General features: G+C 44.9%; 2 protein-coding genes across 4 annotated transcripts; one reads left to right on the top strand and one right to left on the bottom strand.

Moving 5' to 3' along the window:
• Positions 1 to 1,446: 1,446 nt before the first annotated feature.
• On the top strand, positions 1,447 to 6,536 carry aqp10b (aquaporin 10b; the record flags this gene model as incomplete). The annotated part of the gene is made up of 6 exons (XM_080735413.1): positions 1,447 to 1,533; positions 2,761 to 2,887; positions 4,135 to 4,272; positions 4,575 to 4,693; positions 5,289 to 5,506; positions 6,353 to 6,536. The coding sequence occupies 6 exons, from the start codon at positions 1,447 to 1,449 to the stop codon at positions 6,534 to 6,536; spliced, it is 873 nt and encodes a 290-aa protein (XP_080591539.1).
• Positions 6,537 to 6,869: 333 nt separating this feature from the next.
• Positions 6,870 to 24,392, bottom strand: znf687b (zinc finger protein 687b). Of its 3 annotated transcripts, none has more exons than XM_080735945.1 (10): positions 24,353 to 24,392; positions 21,122 to 23,497; positions 20,119 to 20,387; positions 19,233 to 19,417; positions 18,695 to 18,871; positions 17,661 to 17,823; positions 15,473 to 15,841; positions 14,762 to 14,862; positions 9,409 to 9,490; positions 6,870 to 9,120 (listed from the first exon to the last, which is right to left on the bottom strand). In XM_080735945.1, the coding sequence occupies exons 2-10, from the start codon at positions 23,481 to 23,483 to the stop codon at positions 8,500 to 8,502; spliced, it is 4,329 nt and encodes a 1,442-aa protein (XP_080592071.1). In that variant the 5' UTR covers positions 23,484 to 23,497; positions 24,353 to 24,392; the 3' UTR covers positions 6,870 to 8,499. The 3 variants fall into 3 exon arrangements, with proteins under 3 accessions (XP_080592071.1, XP_080592069.1, XP_080592070.1); XM_080735943.1 differs by having other exon boundaries at positions 20,119 to 20,420; XM_080735944.1 differs by lacking the exon at positions 24,353 to 24,392 and adding an exon at positions 23,652 to 23,667 and having other exon boundaries at positions 20,119 to 20,420.
• Between the last annotated feature and the right edge of the window lie 139 nt (positions 24,393 to 24,531).

Consider the following 24,531-nt stretch of genomic DNA (forward strand, 5'->3'; position numbering starts at 1 on the left):
CAGTAGTAGGTTGCTTCGTTCTTTCTACTCATATCAGAGGTTGTCCAATATCCCTAACCTCAGGTCTCAAGTCATTCATGTACCTTTGGTGGACAATGGTTGTAAATCAAAAATGTAGATAATAACCCCATAATAACCCCAACTGGTTTCCGGAAAAGGCCTCCAAATGTCAAAGGCCACCACGGAAGGTGAATTCCCCTTTCTGAGTACATGATACATTTCCACTGAGCATTTACTGATCAAGTAAAATGCTATAAAAAGTATTTATTCCATTGTTGATGTTTGTTCTGGTGGCCTCATTTAACAGTATGCACCATTAACCAAGTAAATAATTAATTCTCAAGACTATTAAACTTGTCCCCATTCTCATAATTACTTACTGTATAACTGTTTGAGTCAGTGGTGAGATCATGCAATGTTAGTCATTTAGTGACAACTCGCTGTACCAGTAGACTTCTTGATCAGTTTTGTTATTTGCTATTTGGAACTTGGAAGTTGAAAGATATTGTAGATCTGAATCAGAATATTGTAGATCTGGATCAGAGCAATCAAGTAATCTCATTCCTATTTTGTTTACATGTCATTAGATGAGAACAGTGGGTTTCAACTCTTCATAATATCAAGGCCACAGACCACTATTTGATGAGATTTAGCCTCTCAGACCCAAAACTGTGGTACCATAGGAGACATAACAGGCCAACATTGATCAAAATAACAATTCTTCGACATTCTCTAACTGTGTAGACTTATTGTAAATTGATACAAGTAATGTAGATACAGTATTTAACAATAATTTAACTAATTTAAAGAGCGTGGGTCCATTTGGTTTCATTTTAACACTCTCAAGAGTTAAAGATCTACTGTATAAGGGTCTATTTGGTTACCTCTCCATCATTTAGCTGGGGATCAACTGGAACCCCCACAAGGACCACTGGTGGTCCCCGGACCACTGGTAGAGAACCACCGGATTAGAAGATTAAAAACACACCTTTATTTCTGTCATAGTGAGACACTTTCTAAGTATGAAATATCAACATAAGGAACAAGCGGTAGCAGCTTAAACCTGTTGAACCTCAAATGTTAAGACAACATCTGATTCACCTATAGAAGAAATAAAATGGCCATTCGGCAGTCATTCTTAATAGAGGGTGCCACCAGCAAAGTAGTGCGCAAGCAGTTTATGGAGCAATGTCAAGCTTGTTTTCTGTCTGCAAGGTATACAAGCTCTATCTATATGTGTTGTGATTGAGGTGTCAGTACAAAGTAAACTACTCTCCTTTAATGTGCACCATCTCAGCCATGTCATAAAGCGCATGACATAGTCCATAACCTGAGTATGAAAGGGCAAGCCCTGCTCAGTGAGCCAGAGTTTGAACTGCTGACTGGATTTGCAGACCTCAAAGACAATACGGCTCTGAAAATTGGCCGAACTCAGACACCATGGGGATGGAACACCTCCTTAAGAAATGTCAGATCAGTAACAAACTGGTCAGGGAGTGCCTGGCTGAATGCCTTGGTGTCTACATCTTAATTGTGAGTACTTGTCTGATATAATGTATTTTATTTTACTAAAGGAGCGGCAATAATGTGACTGCAGATGTCTTTGATCATACTATGACGAGTCAGCAGTTTCATCACACAGGTACGTGTTTGTGTGCTGTCTATTGTTGTACGTTATCTCATCAGATTGTCAAAGTACAATGAAGGAATCAGTGGAAGAGATGTTGATGCAGTAACTTCAAATTCAAAACGGCATTATTATGGATTTAAAATGCAACTACTGCGACAGCAAATACATGCTGACCATTTGAATTGATTTCATGATTCCATGACAGAAACCTGGTAATCCCTTATGTAATATTTATGGTTATCATTTGAGTTCAGCGTAAATGTTATGCATCCTTAGCTAATTTCTATGTAGTCAATTATTTAGCATTGTCTTTCATGCAGCAAGTTCTGTGATTCTTTCTGAAATGAACTTATACAAATATACACCACCTCACTGTCTTGTTTTAGTACAATTAGTGGACATTCCCAATGGCTAACCAAGGACTTTGATCCCAAACAGCAAGACATATGGAGAGAAACAATGAGGGAAGGAGAGTGAAGAGGCTCCAAAGGAGATATGATCATAATCGAGATTGTCACACTTCTTTTCTTTTTGCAGTTGCTTTGTCTTTTATCGACTGACGACTTCAATGGATTCATTGCTTCCAGACCAGGGGAAATGTACATTACATTTCAGAATAAACGGAGTGAATGTAGATGGTTGGCGCTCTGAGATGTAGATACTTTATTAGGGCTGTCACGATATGACATTTTACATGACGATTAATTGTCACTCAAATAATTGGCGATTAACGATTTAATTGTGTTTTTGTAGTTGATAATTACATTTCTGTTTGGCTTTTAGGTTTTGAAGTTGTACATGGTAGATATGACACATAACCTAAATATACAAAGACATTACTGACATATTTGACAACTTACTACTTAAAAAATAACTTTGATAGTGGAAATAGCCGATCTACAAGCTCACAACGCGTCGCGATGCGACGCGTTGTGAGCTTGTAGATCTGCTATTTCCACTATTTCGGAAATTTTTCAACATTCACGATTATGACGATTATGACAAAATAATTGCGATAATGTCAAATAATCACGATTAGACGATTATGTAATAATTGTGACAGCCCTATACTTTATGTTATTTTCTACTGATGCATCTATTGTTATTGTTATTGTTCTTTGCAATTGTAGCTGTTTGGATGTGGTGCCGTGGCTCAGGTGACAACAAGTCAGGAGAAGAATGGACAGTACCTGTCAATCAATCTAGGCTTCGCTCTGGGAGTGACATTTGGGATCTTTGTGTCAAGGGGGGTGTCAGGTAAGTCCAGGCATTTGGGTATGGTTTCAGCACAAACTACCTTTCCCTGGACTTCCAGTTTAAAATTAATGCTTTAATTAATTAAAACCGATAAATTAAGGTATAAAACATTTCAGAAATGTGCCTGTGACCTTCCCCGGATCATAACACATAGCTATGGAATGTTTCAGACCAATCCAACCTGGGGTGTGGGGGCGTGATTAAACGGCCAACAAATAGACAAACAGACATTAATTTTTTTTTAAACAACAAGTTAAATAAGTTAAATATTAAAGTATAGAACATTTCATGAAAGTGCCCATGACCTTCCTCAGACAGATTATAACAAACAACTATGAAACCTTTCAGGGTAGGCTGGGCAGCCTGGGCGTTCTTAAAAGAAAGATAGACAGATTTCAATCAGATTGTAGATAATAAAATCTGTCCAGGCTGCACCTACCTGAGCTGTAATCAAAACCACCTCATCAGAGTACAGAACACCTAATAATTACAAAATTAGCAGTATACTATAATATTATGAGAATGTACAGAATATGATCGAAGAATAATTTAGCAACCATGATATACAGTATACAATATTACTGTAATATGTAATATTCAACGTTCTTTACATTCTCCTCGGTCGCAGTTTACTATGAGAAACGGCACATCATGTCCATGTCTGCTTTTCTATGTTCTTTGGGACCGCTCTGGCATCACGCTGACTCTCACACGCTGACATCACGCTCTGACATCACTGTGATGTCAGGGGAACCAAATCCCTTTTATGCCCATATATGGAGATCCCTGTATGCCAGGGGAACCAAATCCCTTTTATGTCCATATATGAAGATCCCTGTGATGCCAGGGGAACCAAATCCCTTTTATGTCCATATATGGAGATCCCTGATGTCATCAATATCAAGCCCATATCTGTGAATATCTATGGGTACCAGGGATCTCCATATATGGGTAACTGGTCCGATATACATCACTGGCCAGATGGCCAAGACATGGCGCGACCTTGCCCTTTAGGCGTCTTACTGGTTAGTTGATTAGTAATTTCTTTATTCTCAGTATTATAATCTTATGAGATTGTGCACCTGAAAAGGTTGGTCTCTCTGCATCGTTGAATATGGGGAACTAAGAAAGGTTGGTCTCTCTGCATGATTGTATGTGGGAAACTAATTCACAGAAACTGGTGATTGTGGGCTGTTTGGTAAAACCATTGCTTTGGGATAAAAGTATTTTCTTAAATTCTCTCTAAGGTGCTCATCTGAACCCTGCCGTATCTCTGAGCCTCTGCTTTTTGGGCAGACATCCATGGATAAAGCTGCCCTTCTACGTCTTTTTCCAAATCCTTGGAGCCTTCCTGGCAGCAGCCACCATTGGCCTACAATACTATGGTGAGCTATCATGAACGAATATCTTTACACAGGAATACACCCAGAGGAATGAGGCACCAAGCATATTGCACCTCTACCTACGGTACAATCATTGGAACCTTGAAATAAGTTAAAGTAAAACTACATCAGAACCCCCTCCTGCAACAGCAGTAGGAGCATAAATGTAGAATTCAAAGTCTGGTCTGCATTGGGGACCATATAGTCTGTACTGTACTGTACTGTACTGTATGTGTATGTGCTTGCTTTGCATATATATATGCATGCACATATGGTCATGTCTGTGCTTGGCCTTGCTTCAACAGATGCCATCCAGGCATACAGTGGCGGTGAGCTGACGGTGAGCGGTCCCACATCGACAGCTGGCATTTTCTCCACCTATCCTGCTGACTACCTCAGTCAATGGGGAGGCATCATGGACCAGGTCCGGGCACCGTAATATTATTTTCCCTTTGTAGGTTTTTAGGAAAGTCAATAATGGAAAGCTGGGAGGGAGTCAATGCAAGAGAAACATAGGACATACAACTTCCTGGCCAGCAGAGGGGGTACATGTGGCTCAAAGGGCTTCGCATCCCAGCCTCTAGCTACAGTATGCCATCTACTACAGGCAGTCAATGTCTCATTTCTGCATGATATTCTCTTTTATATGTAAATACCACAGGTAGGTTGCTCTTTGGGGTAAGATTTTACACAGAGGTTAAATTTACACAGGATTATATTGTGTAGGTTCTGTGGGTTGGCAGTACAGATGGCTCAGTTTGGAGGGAGAAATAACACAATATAGTTTCTATTCTCCTTTCAGATATTGATTTAAAATTGACTAGATTCCTAAAACAAACAGATTGTCAGAGTCCTATACAAGTTTGTGACTTACCTACAGTACAGCAAGTGACAAAACAGGGTTGGCAAATGTGAAAATTGGATTCAAACCCTGTCTCCTTAGTGGTAGTTAGAACATTCACCCGTGTTCCACCCAGGACTGATTATTATAATGCTGTGAGATGCTTGTGTTCATGCAGGTCATAGGTACCGCTGTTCTGCTGGTGTGTGTGCTGGCTCTGGGCGACCACAACAACTCCCCGTGTCCTCCTGGTCTAGAACCCGTCATGGTGGGAGCAGTGGTTTTGGCCATCGGTGTCTCTATGGGATCCAACAGTGGCTACGCCATCAACCCTGCCAGGGACCTCGGGCCCCGTCTGTTCACATACATCGCTGGCTGGGGAGTCGACGTGTTCAGGTTAGTGCAGGGGTCTTCAACGTTTTCAGGCCAAGGACCCCTTAGTTGAGAGATGAAGCAGGGACCCTCACAACCTCTTCACAGATTCCATATTGTTTCATTGTTTGACAGCACAATCATCAGTGTATTTTGGATTCATGTCAATTTGTGTTTTCAGATACGTATTTAACCACTTGTCATTACATAACTTGACATTTCACTCTGTACTTAAGTCTGCTTTTTTTTATCCTCTAGTCTACACCAAACATCTTTGCTGAAAATAGCCGATCTACAACGCCTCGCAGCGCGAGGTGTTGAGAGCTTGTAGATCTGCTATTTTTGGCTAAAGTTCTCAGAATATGGACACTAGGATTCAAGTGGTTAGTATAAAAAAGGAGAAAAAAGTTTCTATCACACAAAGATTTGGAATAACCCCTGTCGTAACTCTGAGGACCCCCCCTAGGGGTCCCGGACTCCCTGTTGAAGAGCCTTGGGTTAGTGATTTCTCTCTGCAGTAGTTAACCCCTTCTGCTTTGACCATGGTGTTGGATTGTAGAATAGTCATGGTGGATTATGGTTATTACTAACTAGAAAGGCATTTTCACATTTCAATGTCACAAAACTTGAATTTTGACTATTTTGAAATTTGTAATTGGCATGTAGGGCTGTAGTAATAGACAATTCTCCTGCTTTACATTCAAGATATTGACCTTTTCGGTTAAATGTTACTATTACAAAGTGCCCAAAGAATTCATTTCACATGATGCATAATTCTCATTGTATCTTTTATGTTCTCTAATCCTTGTAATGAATTACTCTGAAGAAGAATGCAATTTAATGTCTGACCTCATACAACCCCATGTCCAGGGCTGGCGGTGGGTGGTGGTGGGTGCCCATTGTGGCCACCTGTATCGGAGCCCTGCTGGGAACCCTGGTCTATGAGCTTCTGATCGAAGTCCATCATCCACAGAATTGCTCTGAGCTCCAACCCCGAGTTCAGGAGGATGCAGAGTGCAAGGAGGTGGAGCTTGAAGCTGGACATAAATTTTGAGAGAGCCAGGGAGATGCAAAAGGACACCATGCAAAAAATACTATTTATGATTTTATGTGTGACTATTCCCTAAGGAAATTGTGTCGATTGATCGTGGGCACTGGGGAAGTAGAATAACATTGTTTTTGATTGCTGTGGACTCTCACCACCTCCTTACATTTTATGTACACACATTGAGACTGACAAAATAGAACCGGTTTCCTTCCATTAATTTCACACCAGTAAACAGGAATCATCCAAATATTTCTTCCGTAGTTAATATAAATCCAATCTAATCACAGAATTGCACAGCCATTTTCCCCTATGCAAACTGGAAACGGTTGACTCAAAGTCTTCTTTCACACATTTATTTTTGAAACGGCACAAAAGTGTATGGCATTTCAGCAAGCAGACCACAACCATGGAGAAAGAAAATGACATGATCTTCCACTATTTTGCTATATAAATATGATATCGTGACATATAAAAAGATACAAACGGGAGAAAAAAAGAAAGTCCATCCACAGATCTCCTTCACGTGTGGTTATGAAGGTTGTTTGGAATCGTACAAAAGAAAAGTGAGCACGGCGAGCGTGATTGTGTTTCTGTAGATAAAAAAACAAATTTAAAGAGATAATCGTTCATATTATTACACATTGTTAAAGACGACATAACCCCTCCTCCTCACACACATACACTCCTATCTGCTTTTTAATTACAATGTATAGCTACCTCTGGGGGGGGGGGGGGGGGGGGGGTGGGATTTGGTTCAGTTTTTTTAGCTTCAAATCGTGTTGAAAAGTAAAGGGGGGGAAACGGTACAAGTACAAATACTATACGTATTCACATTTTCATAGCAACTAAAAACATTTTTTTCTCCATATTTTTTTTAGTGTAATTATATGTATTTACAATGTGACACTCCGCACATTACTACCAGAAGGGAAGCCTTGCCTCTCTCATGCTAGCTTAAACATTTAACAGGCACGTCATTTACGCAAACACAGGTTACAGTAACGGGAGTAACCTTGTCGTCTCCAGCTGAAATGCCTTCACATCACGTGTCATCTCTCGTCGTTGCTTCTACAACCCTGTCTGTGGGGCTTATGGGTGACTTATGCGTAGTTGTGCGCTTGTGTCGCATATTATAGGTTCACAACACTGTCGCAATGTGACACCTGCACGCAACTATGCATAACTCAGGCTTGAGGAAACCGACGCAAAACCGACTTGCATGAATACGGACAGCAGTAATGTGGTTTGTGTAAATAAATATTACATTATCATTGTCATTTAGAAATCAAAACATCTGAAAATTCTTTAAAGACTCCCTTTTTTCTCTTCATAACTACATGTCAGCTTTCTCTTGGGGGTGGAGGCAGAGTAGTACATAGATGGTGGCTTGAAAACGGTAGTGATCAGCCTTCATACAGAGACACAGGACCAGGTTGATGATACTGAGCCAGCCATGGGAGTGCTTCTTCATACAATGGGGGCGGTAGACAGATCCACGACAGTTCGGGAAGAGGGTCTCGGGACTGAGCGGTGAGGTACAAATATAGCGGCATGGCGGGCATGAAGAGTACAGTAGGAAATGCATTGAAGAAAGTAACATGTTATGTGGGAGCGACAGGCGGGCAGCTATGGTTGATGGGAAGTGAGAGTAGTCATGATGATGATGATAGGGGAAGGGTCAAGGACAATGTTAATATGTCAACATTAGTCATTTGCTCCAGGAGTTGTGGGTGTTGTTCGCCTTACCGCCACTGTGTCTGGTTCGGCGTGCAGTGATCGAACATGCAAACACAAGAGAAGTTCTATAGAGTAAGACCAAGCTTAAGGTGGCGTTAAAAAACAAACTAAACTGCAGAAAAGAGCAGCTCTCTGTTGACATTCATCATTCTGAGTGACTTCAACCTCTTCAGGGATGGTGAAGCGTAGAAGAACCCTGACTGTCCACCATAGTCCCCCCCCCCCCTTCACTCTACTGTGGTTTGTCTGTCTTGTGGGCTGTGATGAAGGCCATGCCATGGGTCCTGAAGTGGGTGTTTAGGTCCGAGGCCTTGTCGAAGCGCCGGCCACACACCTTGCAGTTCAGGTTGCCCTCCCCGTCCTCTCCCCCCTGGGCGGAAGGGGAGGCAGGCGAGCTACCGGGGGAGGCGGGGACCCCTCCGCCGCCGCGCTCGGCGCCGTCGCCCTGGGTGTCGCGCACGCGGTGCGTGATGAACCGGTGGCGGCCGAGAGAGCCGGCCGACGCGAAGCACACGCCACACTGCAGGCACTGGAAGGAGGCGGTGTCGGCGCGGTGCTGGGGGATGTGCCGCTGGAACTCTGCTCCGTCCTCGGTGGCGAAGCCGCATGGCACGCAGCGGAACGTGTTGTCCTCCTCGTCTGGCTCCGTGGGCGGCGGCGGCGCCAGGGCACCACGGGTCCTCTTGGCGGGACCACCTCCACCACCCCCGTCCTCCACGCCGTCCTCCCCGCCGTGCTCCTCATCCTCCCCACCCGCCCGGCTCCCAGGCGGCCCAGACTCCCCGTCATGTTCTGACGAGCTGCCTGGACCATCGCCTCCCGGGGCCGAACGCTTTCTAGTCTGGGGAGGACCCTGTGTGGGGTCAAGAGAGAGAGGGAGGGGGTCAGACAGACAGATTATCTCAGCCTGGGACATTAGCAGGGTTCCCACTCCACATTTTCCAGTAGTTCATATGCAACCCGCACCTACAACATACCGATATCATGTGTTTTCCAGGATATAGGGGAACCCAGTGTAGTTAAATGCAATCTAAACAACAGAACAGGGCAAGTCTAGGTGCCCATCTACGATAAAAGCCAGCAGGTTCAAGTTACCAGTTGAGAACCAATATATCAGTTTAAATAAGATACTTTAACTGACCTCAGTGGTTCTATGATGGAGTCGAACGTGTTTGTCCAATAGGAATCGACTGCTGAAGTTCCGCTTGCCCTCTGTGCAATATCTGAGAGATTACAAAAAGATTTGTTAAGTTTTATTGTTAACCGTGCCAGTACCAGTAGTCATAGGTTAAGTCAGGGGTTCTCAAACTTTTTGATCTTACGACCCCATATTATTAGTGAAACTTTGGCGACCCCATGTGTGTCACGTGTTTCTGCTTCTCCTTCGGTGTTGGAGGTAGAGTGTATCGTCAAGTGGCCGTCCTCTTCATGTTGGTTGCTTTAACTCTACTAGCCCTTACCCGTTCAAAGATATGAGGTCCGAAATGATGTGCAGTGTGTGGATTATGGGATGTGCACTGTGCACACAGTATATGAGGGATGGAAAGTAACTTTAACTGGTGCTTGCATGCTAATATGTAGGAGCATCAATGTAAGAAATACCCGGACAATTTTGGACAACATCTGTAACAGGGCCAGAACCCCCCCCTCCCCCCCCCGCCCGCCTGCAGACACCACCCTCCCCCCCCCCCCCCCCCCGTGTGTGTGTGTGTGTGTGTGTGTGGGTTTGTGTGTGATTGTGCATGTCCTGAACAACAGCGCCCCTCCCTTAACATGTGTGGTCACAAAAGGTACTGTAGGCTAAATAGATAAAGATACAGCATAAAAATGCGAATATACAGCATACGATTTGTGAAAGTGACAAACGGGCTTCACAGTTATGTCAGGTGTGTTCATATGCTAATGGTGATGCGATTTCAGATCAATTGCTCCAGCCACTGAGGAGAAACACTGTTACAGACGGACGGACAGACATTCGGAAAATTATATGTTAGATGTTTGGTGGCGACGACCTCACTTTCTTTTTTCTTTTAGTTTCTTGATAAAACTTATTTTTTCTTTTTCTTGTTGCCAATACGCGAACCCCAACGGCACCTTCACGCGACCCCACTTTGGGCCGCGACCCATAGTTTTAGAACCGCTGGGTGCAGTAAACTATACATAGAGGTATTCCCAGGTATTTAATGGTTCAATAGCATTAAAAATGAATTAATCCAAAATTAAGACACACATTTCAAGTTAACATGCAAAAACGCTGGTATGATCCTTTAAAATTAAAACTTATGGTACAGCAATTTTTTCAAACGTGTTTATCTGTCTCATGTCACTGTCATAAGTGACAGCCAAGTGATATTGACAATTGAGTGACACAGACAGTGACATATGAGGTAGGTGTTCATGTTAGAATTGGGGGGTGGACGGAAGTTTATCGGTAAAAGTTTATCGGTTACATAAGTGATAACCGAAGGAAATGTGTTTAAAAATGCGCGATTTACCCAATTTTAAAAGGGAAAACACACCAGTTTTTTCCTCATGATAAAGCTCCCTATTTTCATTAAATACAACAATACAACGAGGAAGAAGAAGAAGAATAGGCTATGATTTTTTTCCTCTTTAAAACGGGATCGACGCTGACGGGGTCCGTTTTGTAAAATCCAATTTTCGCTGTTTGTTTCCTTGCGTTGAGTTGTGTGCAACCGCATGCATGGATGTTACACCGACAATGGTTTGGCAAAGAAATGTGTGACTGCATCGCATAGTTGCTTCAGACATTGGTGTCACATATGTGACAGCGCGCTGTCTTTTCTTTTCTTCATCATCGACCATTCTGATGGCTTCATGCATGCTCTTGTTGTTGTTGGCTTGTTATTAATGTTAACACGTGTGTTAGAAGGGGGTGACGCTATCACGCTAGAGTGGAGCGAGGCGCATGCAAGCTAAGGCACGCGGCCCTCCCAAAGGACAAACGGCCGCGGCCGATTATTCGAATTTATTTTTCAAATTCGAATACCGTGCCTTCGAACTAAGCTTCGAATATTCGATTTTTTTGGGTCAGCCCTACTGACCACCCACAGGTTTTATAGCAATCGTAAAAATATTATAAAATGTTCGAGCATGTTCATGCGTGTTTTGAGAGAACGGCATTTAAAAAATGTTTTTGGGGGGCATTTTCATGCTTTTTTACTTCAGAGAGACAGGAAACCAAGGGAAGAGAGAGAGAGGGCCGAGCCTTTGCGATGGTTGGCCTAAGGAAAATCTTGCCCCTATACATTCACTCTGCTCAGTCCTTGGGAGGATTGAAAATCTTTAACAAAGACAATTTTTTTCCTCCCTGGCTTTTCACTGTCTATAACCTGGTCCTGTTTTATTGGTTTGCCTCGTATGAATACGTTTTGTATATATACTAGAGGTTCGCGGCCCGAATCTAGAGATCGCGCCTGCTTTGCAGGCGCTCACAGCTACGTTGCAGCAGTGATCCACCCACATCCATCCATCCATCCACAACCATCCATCCATCCACATCCATCCACATCCATCCATCCATCCATCCCTCCACGCATCCATCCATCCATCCACATCCATCCATCCAACCATCCATCCATCCATCCATCCACATACATGCATCCATCCACATCCATCTATCCATCCACATCCATCTATCCATCCACATCCATCCATCCATCCACATCCATCCATCCATGCATCCATCCATCCATCCATCCACATCCATCCATCCATCCATCCATCCGTCCGTCCGTCCGTCCGTCCGTCCGTCCGTCCATCCATCCATCCATCCACATCCATCCATCCATGCATCCATCCATCCACATACATGCATCCATCCACATCCATCCATCCATCCATCCACATCCATCCATCCATCCACATCCATCCATCCGTCCATCCACATCCATCCATCCATCCACATCCATCCATCCATCCGTCCATCCACATCCATCCATCCATCCACATCCATCCATCCATCCATCCACATCCATCCATCCATCCATCCATCCATCCATCCACATCCATCCATCCACATCCATCCATCCATCCATCCATCCATCCACATCCATCCATCCATCCATGCATCCATCCATCCATCCATCCATCCACATCCATGCATCCATCCATGCATCCATCCACATCCATGCATCCATCCATGCATCCATCCACATCCATCCATCCATCCATCCACATCCATCCATCCATCCATCCATCCATCCACATATCCACATCCATCCATCCATCCATCCATCCATCCATCCACATCCATCCATCCACTTACTGTACTGTACTGTACTTTACTGTACTCTACTGTACCTGACTGTACCGTATTGTACTGTACTTTACTGTACTCTACTGTAACCGACTGTACCGTACTGTACTGTACTTTGCTGTACTCTACTGTACCCGACTGTACCGTACTGTACTGTACTTTGCTGTACTCTACTGTACCCGACTGTACCGTACTGTACTGTACTTTGCTGTACTCTACTGTACCCGACTGTACCGTATTGTACTGTACTTTGCTGTACTCTACTGTACCCGACTGTACCGTACTGTACTGTACTTTACTGTACTCTACTGTACCCGACTGTACCGTACTGTACTGTACTTTGCTGTACTCTACTGTACCCGACTGTACCGTACTGTACTGTACTTTGCTGTACTCTACTGTACCCGACTGTACCGTATTGTGCTGTACTTTGCTGTACTCTACTGTACCCGACTGTACCGTACTGTGCTGTACTTTGCTGTACTCTACTGTACCCGACTGTACCGTACTGTGCTGTACTTTACTGTACTCTACTGTACCCGACTGTACCGTATTGTGCTGTACTTTGCTGTACTCTACTGTACCCGACTGTACCGTATTGTACTGTACTTTGCTGTACTCTACTGTACCCGACTGTACCGCACTGTGCTGTACTTTGCTGTACCGTACTGTGCTGTACTTTACTGTACTCTACTGTACCCGACTACCGTATTGTACTGTACTTTGCTGTACTCTACTGTACCCGACTGTACCGTATTGTACTGTACTTTGCTGTACTCTACTGTACCGTACTGTACTGTACCCGACTGTACCGTACTGTACCCGACTGTATCTTACTGTATTGTACCGTACCCCCCCCCCCCCCCCCTCTCTCTCTCTCTCTCTCTCTCCCTGTGCAGCTGACCCCCCCCCTTCCCTCTTGTAACCTGAGAACTTGGTGATGATAATGACACATTGGTCTACAGAGGATTGCGCAATAGGTATTGCGCACTGTGCTGTACTTTGCTGTACCGTACTGTGCTGTACTTTGCTGTACTCTACTGTACCCGACTGTACCGTACTGTGCTGTACTTTACTGTACTCTACTGTACCCGACTGTACCGTATTGTACTGTACTTTGCTGTACTCTACTGTACCCGACTGTACCGTATTGTACTGTACTTTGCTGTACTCTACTGTACCGTACTGTACTGTACCCGACTGTACCGTACTGTACCCGACTGTATCTTACTGTATTGTACCGTACCCCCCCCCTCTCTCTCTCTCTCTCTCTCCCCCTGTGCAGCTGACCCCCCCCCCTTCCCTCTTGTAACCTGAGAACTTGGTGATGATAATGACACATTGGTCTACAGAGGATTGCACAATAGGTATTGCGAAATAACCATACAAACACAAACTGTACGGTAAATATGCATTTTGAAAACATGAAATGTTGACAGCGCAAAGCGTCCAGGTTAGTCTGTCCTGGTGTGTGTGTTTATGAGAGGTGTTGTCAGATATTTTAAATGTAGATACAGTTTGAAGTGTGTCAAGTGTGTCTCACCATTGGAATGTTGGTTGCTCGAATGTAGGGATTTGATATATATGTTACAGTACGTTTGGGTAACTCAGTACGTTCATGGTAAGAGCGCTTGTTTTGTCGTTCACCACACACCAATCACCACCAGATGGCGACGACAGCCATTCACTAGGCGCTGACTCACTAGGCGCTGATGTCACTCGTTTGCGACTCTCTTTCTTTATTTACTAGCCTAGCTCGGCAGTGTTTAGCCATTAGCTTACTATGCCTTACTCTAACCCTAACCCTAACCTTAACCTCAGTAAAACTATGCCTATGCCTAACCCTAACCCTAACCTCCGTGGGGTGAGGCGCTATCATTCCTGCCGACGCGACGTTGTTGTGGCTCAAAGCGATCGCTTGTTCCGCCCCGTGCCGCACGACGAGTGCTCCGTTTCTCGATCGTACCGTTTCTCTATCAAACCGTGACACACACATATATATATATATATATATATATATATATATATATATATATATTTTTTTTTTTTTTTTTTTTTGTAGCACTTTGGTTTGACCTTGGTCGTTGTAAATGTGCTTTATTTAACCATGGTCGTTGAGAGAGACAAAACAAGACAGCAGTCAGGACCAAGGTCCTCACACTTTCCGACAATAAACTATGTAAAACAGAATAAAGTGAATGCCATTTTGACTCACTGGCATTGGAAGACTCTCTTGTTGCCTTCGTGAATGACACGCTCATGGCGCCTCAGGCTGGACGAAGTGCTGAAGGTACCTCCACAAGTACGACAAGGGAACTGGATGGTAAAAGCACAAACACACAATGGAGAGGAGAGAAAAAATACATGTTAATGTTATGTATCAAAGTCTTGGGCTATAATTAGGATGAGGGATGAACACCAGCCAAATATAACTTGTGGCTTGTGTGTTGGCCTAGTCTACAAACCATTTTGACATTCACATTTATTTATTTTTTATCATTGTAAAAAAACTAATTTATGAACATTTCAAATTAGCTGTGTAGGGGAGTAGGGTTGTCACGATATGACATTTTACATGACGATTAATTGTCACTCAAATAATTGGCGATTAACGATTTAATTGTGTTTTTGTCGTTGATAATTACATTTCTGTTTGGCTTTTAGGCTTTGAAGTTGTACATGGCAGATATGACTCATAACCTAAATATAAAAAGAAATTACTGACATATTTGGCAACTTACTACTTAAAAAATAACTTTGATAGTGGAAATAGCCGATCGACAATCTTGTAGATCTGCTATTTCCACTATTTCGGGCATTTTTCAACATTCACGATTATGACAAAATAATTGCGATAATGTCAAATAATCACGATTAGACGATTATGTAATAATTGTGACAGCCCTATGGGGGAGAATGCGACAACCTTGCCGTGCTCCATCTTGACGTGGCTGAGATAGTCGTCGTTGTCAGTGAAGGTGGTCTGACACTGGGGGCAGGTCCACTCCGTGGCCTTGCTGGGAGCACTGCCCTCCGCCGAGGCTCCCGGGGCCGCGGCTCCAGGAGGAGCCTCGTAGTCCTCGTCCCCGTCGTCGTCTTCCTCCTCTTCCTCGTCGTCGTCTTCCTCCTCCTCCTCCTGGTCCCGCCCCCAGTCCTCGCCGTCAGAGTTGTCCGTCTTCCCGGTGGGTTTGGACTTGGCCGGGGCGGACGGGGTGGAAGGGTTGGCGCCGGCGGGGGCGGCCGCAGAGGCGTCCTGCTGAGCCTCTGGTTTGAGCGACAGGCCCCTGTGGGCAGTCTGAGCATACGGAGAAGAAATGTGATTAAAGGAAGTGTTAAGTATTAAAACACAGCAGAACGATGCTCATGGCCACACACCAAAGAAGGTCAAGGACAATGGAAAATTGCGCGAAAGCAACACACTTAGCCTGGGTACCAGCAGGGTTTCCTGCAGTGCTTTATTGGCCAGGCGGGCCTAAAATCTGTAGCACCCGGCCAAGAGGCTGGTGAAAATGATGCAAAATTCCTCCTAAAACTGCAAAACAAACTATACTTTTGCAAAAATAAGAATTAATCACCAGAGTCCCCCCCCCCCCCCCCCCCCCGATTCGTTGGAACAACATCCGATCAGCAATGATGTCACCTACGTAACAGGTGACATTCGGAAATACGAGTCAAATGGAGGCTTGCCAGACTGAGAAGCGAACTGACAAAACCAATCCACTGAACCTAGCGTAGCAGGCTGGTACCCAGGAAATCTGGCCTACCCACAAGCGTGACAGTAATTACATTTTTAATTTAATGCTCATCTACAAAACAACGCAGAATGTTACTTTGTCATACGACGGTATTGCTCACCGAAACTAGTAACTACAAGCTCTCAGGAGCAACATGTTGTGAGCTTTTAGATCTGCTCTTTTTGTCAGGCAACACCATCAAGAATAAATTAAGCATACTCTCTCCTACGTCATTACCACAGCAACCATGCAAATAGGTTGACGATGAATACACAAATCCAAAGTGATCACTTGCAAATAGTGTGGAGAGTCAGTCTTAAAGATCAGACGTGAGAAACACATTTTTGTCTGAACAAAGCCTACTTATCCCAGTGGTTTTCTCATGCCATGACAGCTGCAACGAGCTCTTTATAAAAAATATATTTATTTCAAACAAAACATGAATTAGTTAAATAATATACATTTAAAATATAGATTCACTTTTCCATGCCACAGCTATAGAACCAGCTCAGGATACAAGTAAGTTTAGACTTAAACCACAAAATGTCTAATATTGTATGTACTAAAAGTAGCCTATATTTAAATGATTTTGTTAGTCATGGTTTACTGATAGTGTGAGTGTTCCTTAGAATGACTGTACTATTTCTGAAAAATCTACATTGCAAAAAAGGACGAGAGTATTTTTTGTATAAAAACATACAAACGTTTGTATGAACTACCATGTTTAACCCATTTAGGCCAAGAATTATTGAATGCTTTAACCAGTGAAAAATAGCAGATATACAAGCACACAGCGCGGCACCAAGTGCCGCACTGCGAGCTTGTAGATCTGCTATTTTTGAAAAAGTCGTGAAAATGTGTGCAAATCTTTGAATATATGTATTTTCAAAGCGAACGTTTGTAACTCAAATTTTGCTTCTGGGTGGTCCCTGGAACTAGATATTTTGAAATGGGGGTCCGTGGCCAAATAAATATCATTTTGGGGGTCCTTCACATGAAAAGGTTTGAGCACCACTGACAAAGTAGTCTCTCAAGAACAGACTAACTGAGCTCCAGTTAAGTGAAAAGGACCTTTTCTTTGACGATGGCTGGCCAGATTGCTGACATAGAAACATAGGTTTTTTCCAAAAATCTTAGAAGGATTCAAAAGACACCTATTAGAATCGGGTCAAAATTCAAATTTTCACGATTTTTCAAAAATAGCAGATCTACAAGCTCGCAGCGCGGCACTCGGTGCCGCGCTGTGAGCTTGTATATCTGCTATTTTTTTATATTTAAAGCATAAAATATTGCGTCATAATGTGTTCAGGCCTAAATGGGTTGATGATTCCCAAGCCCCGTGCAAACTGATGACTGACTGTTTCCAGTCAGAAAACCAACCTTAATGTGCTCCATCATGGAGCCTTTCTGAGCATAGAGCTTGGTGCAATCAGGACACTTGAAGACATGTACTTTCTGCTTGGCCAAGTGAGTGTCAAAGTGCATGTACAGCAATGGTTTCTGGGTAAAGACTGTATCACACATAACGCACTTGTAGATCATTCTGCAAAAAAGAATGAGAGTAAATTACCATTTGAAGGACTCATTGATTATTTGTTACAATTTTTATCCCCAAAACACTTGTCAGCCAATACATACAGTAGACCAGGGGTTTTCAAAGTGGATGACGGGGCACCCTGGGGTGCCATGACAGCAGTCCAGGGGTGCCGCGAGGTCATTTGATAATATTTGGAATTAATTTGGACACTTATTTATTATTTAGTATAATTTTAAACTTGAAGTACAAAGTTATTTTCAGTCAGTTCTAACCAAAATGGCTATTATCTCAACATTTTCCTCCCAAAATAATCACTGAAATATCGTCACTGTCGGGCAGAAACCTTGTATCTCCAAGTTTCAAATGTGTACGTCTTTTGCCCTGCTTCATCATAAAAAACGGTCGCACAAAACAAGTGAAAATAGCCGATCTACAAGCACACATAGATCTGCTGTTTTCACTAGTTTAGTACATTTTATAGATGATAAATACAAAACAAACGGTTTTGGACATACAAGGTTTCCACCCGATGATATGCTATAAATATGTATAAGGTGCTGGGAGTGAAAATTATAATGTAGGGGTGCCTCGGATTGAAAAGATATTTATGGGGTGCCCTGAGAGGCTGAGACAAAAACATTTGGGAACCCCTGACAGACATTGCTCTGAAAATGCTCTCAAAAAGGTTCAGAGGCATGTGCACTGTTCTATGCGTAACTCCATTGAAGTTAACATATCAATGCTGGATGCAGAGTACACCCCTGCGAGAAAGTAGCCAATAAGACTGGACGCTATCCGTCCCGCAAAATGTGCACATGTTGGCAGGTCTGCATTTGTGTTTCATAAGAGTGTAATCTGGTCATGTGTATTGACATACTTGGCCTGTCCACCAGTGAGGGTGGGGTGTTGGGTGCTGATGTGGCCCTGGGCACTGGGGGCAGATTTGAAGGCCATGGGGCAGCTGGGGCACTTATGGAAGACCTCACAGTGGGCTGTCTGAATGTGGGATTTGATGGAGTTCAGCCCTCCAAACACAACCTGGCAGCTCGAGCATCTGGACAGAGTGCATTAATGAAACGTTTATAGTCAAATGGACAATAGACAAAATAAATGGAATTTAACTTCACAAAGCTGTAATACATTATCGAACAGAGGACAAATTATCACACTTTATATCACTTAGACATACAATATATCACCACCTCAAGTGTATTATGTAGCGATTAGTAGCAACTTTGATTACCAATGTTGTACAATGGAGAACTTCAATGTGTTCCACGGGGAGTTTAAATTAAACTGTTATAAATTCAAAGACTATCTTTTGTCATGAATTCACATTATGGTTATAATAAAAAAAATATATATTATTACATCAAATGTATAGGTCAGTGACAATCATATGTGGCCACGCAAACCTGTAACCGATGCGCCGGGCAAAGTGCAAACAGGCTTCCTCCAAGTGTGTCTGGAAGCTGGCCTGCCGGGCGACGCCACCACACTCGGGACAGACGTGGGGCGCCCGGTGCTTGTGGACCCTCTGGTGGGCCGACACCGCGCATGAGTTGGGCAGCATCATGGGTGGAGAGCACTGACTACATGTCTGTAAGTAAAACAGACGAAATGAACACGATTCGACAGTGTGAAGCACAAGGTTTTGATGCCTATATTATTGTGTATTAAGACAGTGGTTCTCAACCTGTGGGTCTGGACCCCCAGGGGGATCCCCAAATTATTTTGGGGGGTCCCCAGATGATTAACTCAATGTGCAACATTGTTTTCTCTCTCAACAGTAAACAAACCAACATAAAGTTTAAGTGTATAGAGGGTATATGCACATTTCCAAAGTGACAATTTAAGGACTTTTTAATACCTCTACAATTACAAATTAAACATTGGCCAAATTGTCAAATATTAGAGGCAGAAATTGTGAAAATAGCAGATCTACATGCTCACAACGCTTCGCAACGCGAGGCGTTGTGAGCATGTAGATCTGCTATTTTCACAATAGAACCGTGTTATACAAAATGTAATCCCTCAACTCTTAGTGCTCATCAGTGTGGGGGGTCCCCAGTTAAAATATTATGTTGGGGGTTGCGGCCTGAAAAGGTTGAGAACCACTGCATTAAGACAAGAGTTTACTGTGCTCTTATCATGATAGACATCTACAGAATATGGATTATAACTAGACTACTACTACTGATCCATTTCAACATGAATTCAGACTAGCATCCACTAATATTTGTCAAACAAATACAAATCCGTAGATGGGACACACGCTGCGCTCTCATCACCAAGACTCACTGAGTTGGGGGCTGCTCTGATCTGCTGGAAGTGGGTAACCAGCTCAGCTTTGCCAGAGAACTGGGCTTGGCACTCCGGACATTTAAAGTTGTTGTATTGCAGAAGCTCAACCTTCTTGCAGGGCAGGGGCATCAGTGCCTGGGGGCCCTGGGGCGCACGGCGGACCGTTCTGGGCTGGGCGGCTGCTGCTGCTGGAGAGGGGGTATCCTTCATGGGACTGGAGCTGGAGGAAACGGTGGGAACTCCGGATGTCGTGGAGGGGGAGGAGACTGGAGGAGAGGAGGTTGAAGAGAGCATGCCCACTTTAGAGTAGGAGATGGATGTGAGAAAAAGGAAAATATATGGAAGGTGGTCAATGGAGATGAATGAACATGAATAAAATGTTTTACTTTTTTTTTTGTTACAACTAGGGATGGGACAATAATCGATATTATCGTTTATTGTGATAAAAAACACTCACGATAATCGTATTGTGGAGATTTAATTTATCTTGATATCATCCTCCGTCATCCTCCGTCACTGGGATCAATTCACCTTATATTTGCTGTGCTGCATATCCGTTACCACTTAAAACCCTCTAAAATTGGTAAAAGGTACTTATAATATACGTACTTGAGTCTTTTTTTCGCTCTCTATCAAATGTCTTTGCCAAAAAATAGACGATCTACAAGCTCACACGTCGCGACGCGTTGTGAGCTTGTAGATCTGCTTTTTGGGGCAAATGTTCCGCCCCAGGATAATGGCTTTTGATTATCACGATAATATCGTCACGATTTCTTTTGTCACACAATGTCACAATCGTGATATGACATTTTCAAATGGTCCCATCCCTAGTTACAACAGAAGTAATGAAAACAACTGTTTTCTGTGAAATGTAAAAAGTCAATATTACCAAAATGACATGAAAACATGCAATGCAGCCAAAGGTAGCTTTCTGCAGGATGAACCACATGGTTTTATGCAAACGCATGATAAAAAAAAACTCTCTGTATTGCTTCCTTACCACCGATGGCCGTGGCGTCCTGCTGTCCGATCATCTGCTCCACGGTGACCGGCCTCATGACCAGGTGAGAGCACTGCATGACCAGGCCGCGCTCCTTATGCTCCCTGGCGTGCAAGAGCAGGCTACACTTGTTGAAGAAGGCCAGCCTCTTGGCGCAGTGGTTGCAGGTCACCTCAATGCGAAGCGACCGCCGGTCATAGTGCCGCGCCAGGCTGCGCTCCAGGGCGAACGCGTCGCCGCACTCCAGGCAGCGGTAGCCGGCGGCAGGCAGTGGAAGCCCCCACTCTGGCGGCGGGGGAGCCGAGAGGTCAGGCTTGTAGCTGGGCAGCAGGTTCTTGCTGTTGAGGATTTTGTTGAAGGCCTCCACCAGGCTGGACTGGCTGCGGGAGATCACGGCACCTGTGCTGTTGACGATGGAGGCAGGCTTGTTGGACTGGAGGGCACCAGATATGATGGTGCCGCCTCCGTTAGCCGTCTTCGTGGTGGCAGTGCGCACGCTTATCCCGCTGGCTGCAACGGAAAACTTGGGAGAGGAGGCCACTGGGGGAGTTGCAGGCAGGGCAGCAGATTTGGTAATGCTGACAGCAGTGGCGGAGACTTTAGCCTTGTCAGAGGCAGCCATTTTGTTCTGGACCTTTGTAGCAGCGGCTAGCATTACACTGCTAGCTGCCAATGTAGACACGGGCAGAGCGTTGAGCGCCTTTACCTTCTGCTGCTGAGATGTTGCAGTACCTTGAGAAGCCTCTATTTTGCGGGCCTTGTTAGCAAACACTTTGCGTCCCCCAGTTTGTGTTTTAGGGTCAAAACCTTTCCCTGCAGCACCACCTTTACCCGCTACCCTGGTGACAGTTCTGGTTATTCCACCTGTGGAGGTTTTGATGGTCTTTATGCGCACTTTCAGTGGCCGGGCTGGAGTCCCAGCAGGGGCCGTTGGGGTGGCACTACCAGTCCCGCCTCCTCCTCCTCCTCCTTCAGTGGATGGTGGTTTTAGCTTACCATCGTCAATCTCCATCTTTTCCTCTGCTGTTCTCGTCCCTTCTCCCTTCCCTGTGTCTGCTTTGCCATCGACAAGCCGATCTATGCCGTTCCCCACTTCCATCTCCTCTTCCTCCTCCTTGGGCTCCCGTAGGTCTGACGGAGGTGGGGTGGAGGCTACTGCGGGACTAGAGCACCTCTTGGCTGTGACTGGAGCAGCTGATTTGGGCATCTCTGGCTCAGGACTCTCTGGTGAGTCTCTCTCCTCAATGACATGCTCTGGGTGCCTTTCTTCCTGCTGTGGGCTCTCTGTGGAGCCAGACTGTGGGGTGGATGACGTTAGACTGGCACCTGAGGGTGTGTCCCCTGGCTTGGGTTGAGCCGCAACAGAGGACAAGGGCTGGGCAGAAACAGAGTCTGAGCTGGGGGACTTGAAGCGACGGGTCAGCTGTGGTGGTGTGCGGGTGGGAGAGTCTGGACTCTCCTGAATCACCAGAGGACCCCCCAAGTCTGGGTCAGAATCATCCTCCTCAGACTCACGGGGAAATCCAGCAGGGGCAGCTTTAGGGGCTCCGTTAAAGGGCTGGGAGGAGTGCAGTGGGTGTGACGAGAGAGCAGAGGGTGGCGCAGAGAGCAGAGGCTTGGAAGGTGGGAAGAAAGGCGAGGCCAGTCCCACAGAGCCGCCCGGGGCAAGAGGAGAGGACACAGCCGATAAGGAGGAAGATGAAGGCAACGTGGCTTTCACCCCATCGGCCCTCTCTTGGCCAGCGTCCTGCTGCTGCTGGTGTTGCTGCTGTAAAAGCTGCATCTTCCTAGCCCTGCCTACGGGGTCTCCTGTCCCCTGTGCCATGAGAGGCTTGAGTCTGTTGAAAATGTTGGGTCCCTGCTTGTGAGACTTAGCAGCCCCACCCTCTGGAGAAGCTTTGGAAGTATTTACCGACCATGGCGCTCCATTCGATTGCGCCTGGCTCATTGGTAAGGGTGTGGAGATGCCAGATGCTCCAAAACCATTGTGGTTGAGCGCTTCAGTTTCAGCTATGCCAGGAGCACAGGCACCAAGCCGCGGACCCACATCCACCCCAGCTATTACGTCTATGGGGTCCTGATCCGCATCCCCGTCCTCTCCATCCACAGTCTCAAGGCGTACTTTGTTCTTCACAATGACACTGACAATAGAGGTGTCAGCCTGGGGATCTGGGGGGCTAGATGGTCTCATGGATGGCCCAACACCCACCCCACTGTCTTGCTTCCCCAGAGGAGCACCGGTGGGTCCGTGGGGCCCCTCAGCCTCATCAGGGGCCGACTGGATGGCCTCTTTGGCATCGATGTCAGGGATGTCAAACGCTGCCAACAGGTCGTCAAAATCTGGGGTCTTCATGTCCCCCATACCGGGAGCAAATCCTGCAAAGACGGAACACAATAAAACAGGGTAAATTACACTGGTACAATTGCCATCCCATTGTTATTCATCACTGACACCTATCAAACTGGCTTGCACAAAGAATAACATTGCAAAATATGGCGATGTAAAAACATGCATCAAATGTGTTAGGACCTGTTTTACGGTGTAAATAATGTCTTGCTACATGCAGCAGCTCTCCATCCAACGACGTCTGACAAGACACACACACAGCAGGTTAGCATGTTATGTGGCTACCTAGCGAAGCTAACAGTTGAGCCATAATTATTACGGCAACAACGTTAGCAGCTAGTCCGCTATGTGCGCTAGCGACGGGGTTAGCCGCGTTCTCGCCAGCCCAAAACCTTTCTCCGGGAAACAGAGCTACTAGGCTCAACATCAATCTCCTTCCTGTTATCATTACATGTTAATGAATCCCCCGAAATGCAGTTCATTGCGTTTCAATGCCGTCTGATTAACAACAATGCGAGCCCGATAGCGTATCCTATCCTAGCTGCGATTTTTGTTGCTATTTTGTGCTGGTGCTCCTTCACATGAAAATAGACGATCTACAAGCTCACAATGCCTCGCGATCGCGACGCATTGTGATCTTGTAGATCTGCTATGTTCTGTCTGGCTAGCTGGCCGCTGAGCTTCAGCCCAGGCATAGTTAGAGGGGTCATTTAGCTAACATGGCTAGTAGCGTTCGCCATTAAAATGCAACCAGAACGGCCCCGCTAAGGCATGATGTGACGAGAATATCAATGAAACGGTCGCGGGTTCGACGATGTCGCGACAGAGTGTCGGTGGGACGGGGATGTTTGGTTTATTAGTGCGTGTTATTTTTGATTGTTTACCTGGATACGCGATATCCGACTATCCTAGCTCGTTTTTCAGCTGAACCCTTTGCTTCCCGTCACGTGACCCGCACGCCACCCTATCACGTCCTTGCAGCAGAGCCATCACATTTGGTACTAAAGGACACGTATGTTTGTTTTACAGTGCAATCTGTTGTAAAAGTAATACAATAAAAATA

Source organism: Nannobrachium achirus (genome assembly GCF_963921795.1).
Source record: "Nannobrachium achirus genome assembly, chromosome: 10".
NCBI lineage: Eukaryota > Metazoa > Chordata > Actinopteri > Myctophiformes > Myctophidae > Nannobrachium > Nannobrachium achirus.

Excerpts from the sequence above, each read along its gene's own strand:
- znf687b (XM_080735943.1), bottom strand. The coding sequence starts at position 23,483 with ATGGGGGACATGAAGACCCCAGATTTTGACGACCTGTTGGCAGCGTTT. Across the intron at positions 14,863-15,472 it reads TCAAGATGGAGCACGGCAAG|TTCCCTTGTCGTACTTGTGG; the intron begins GTTGTCGCATTC and ends TTTACCATCCAG. Across the intron at positions 9,491-14,761 it reads AAGAGAGTCTTCCAATGCCA|ATATTGCACAGAGGGCAAGC; the intron begins GTGAGTCAAAAT and ends GTAATCTCTCAG.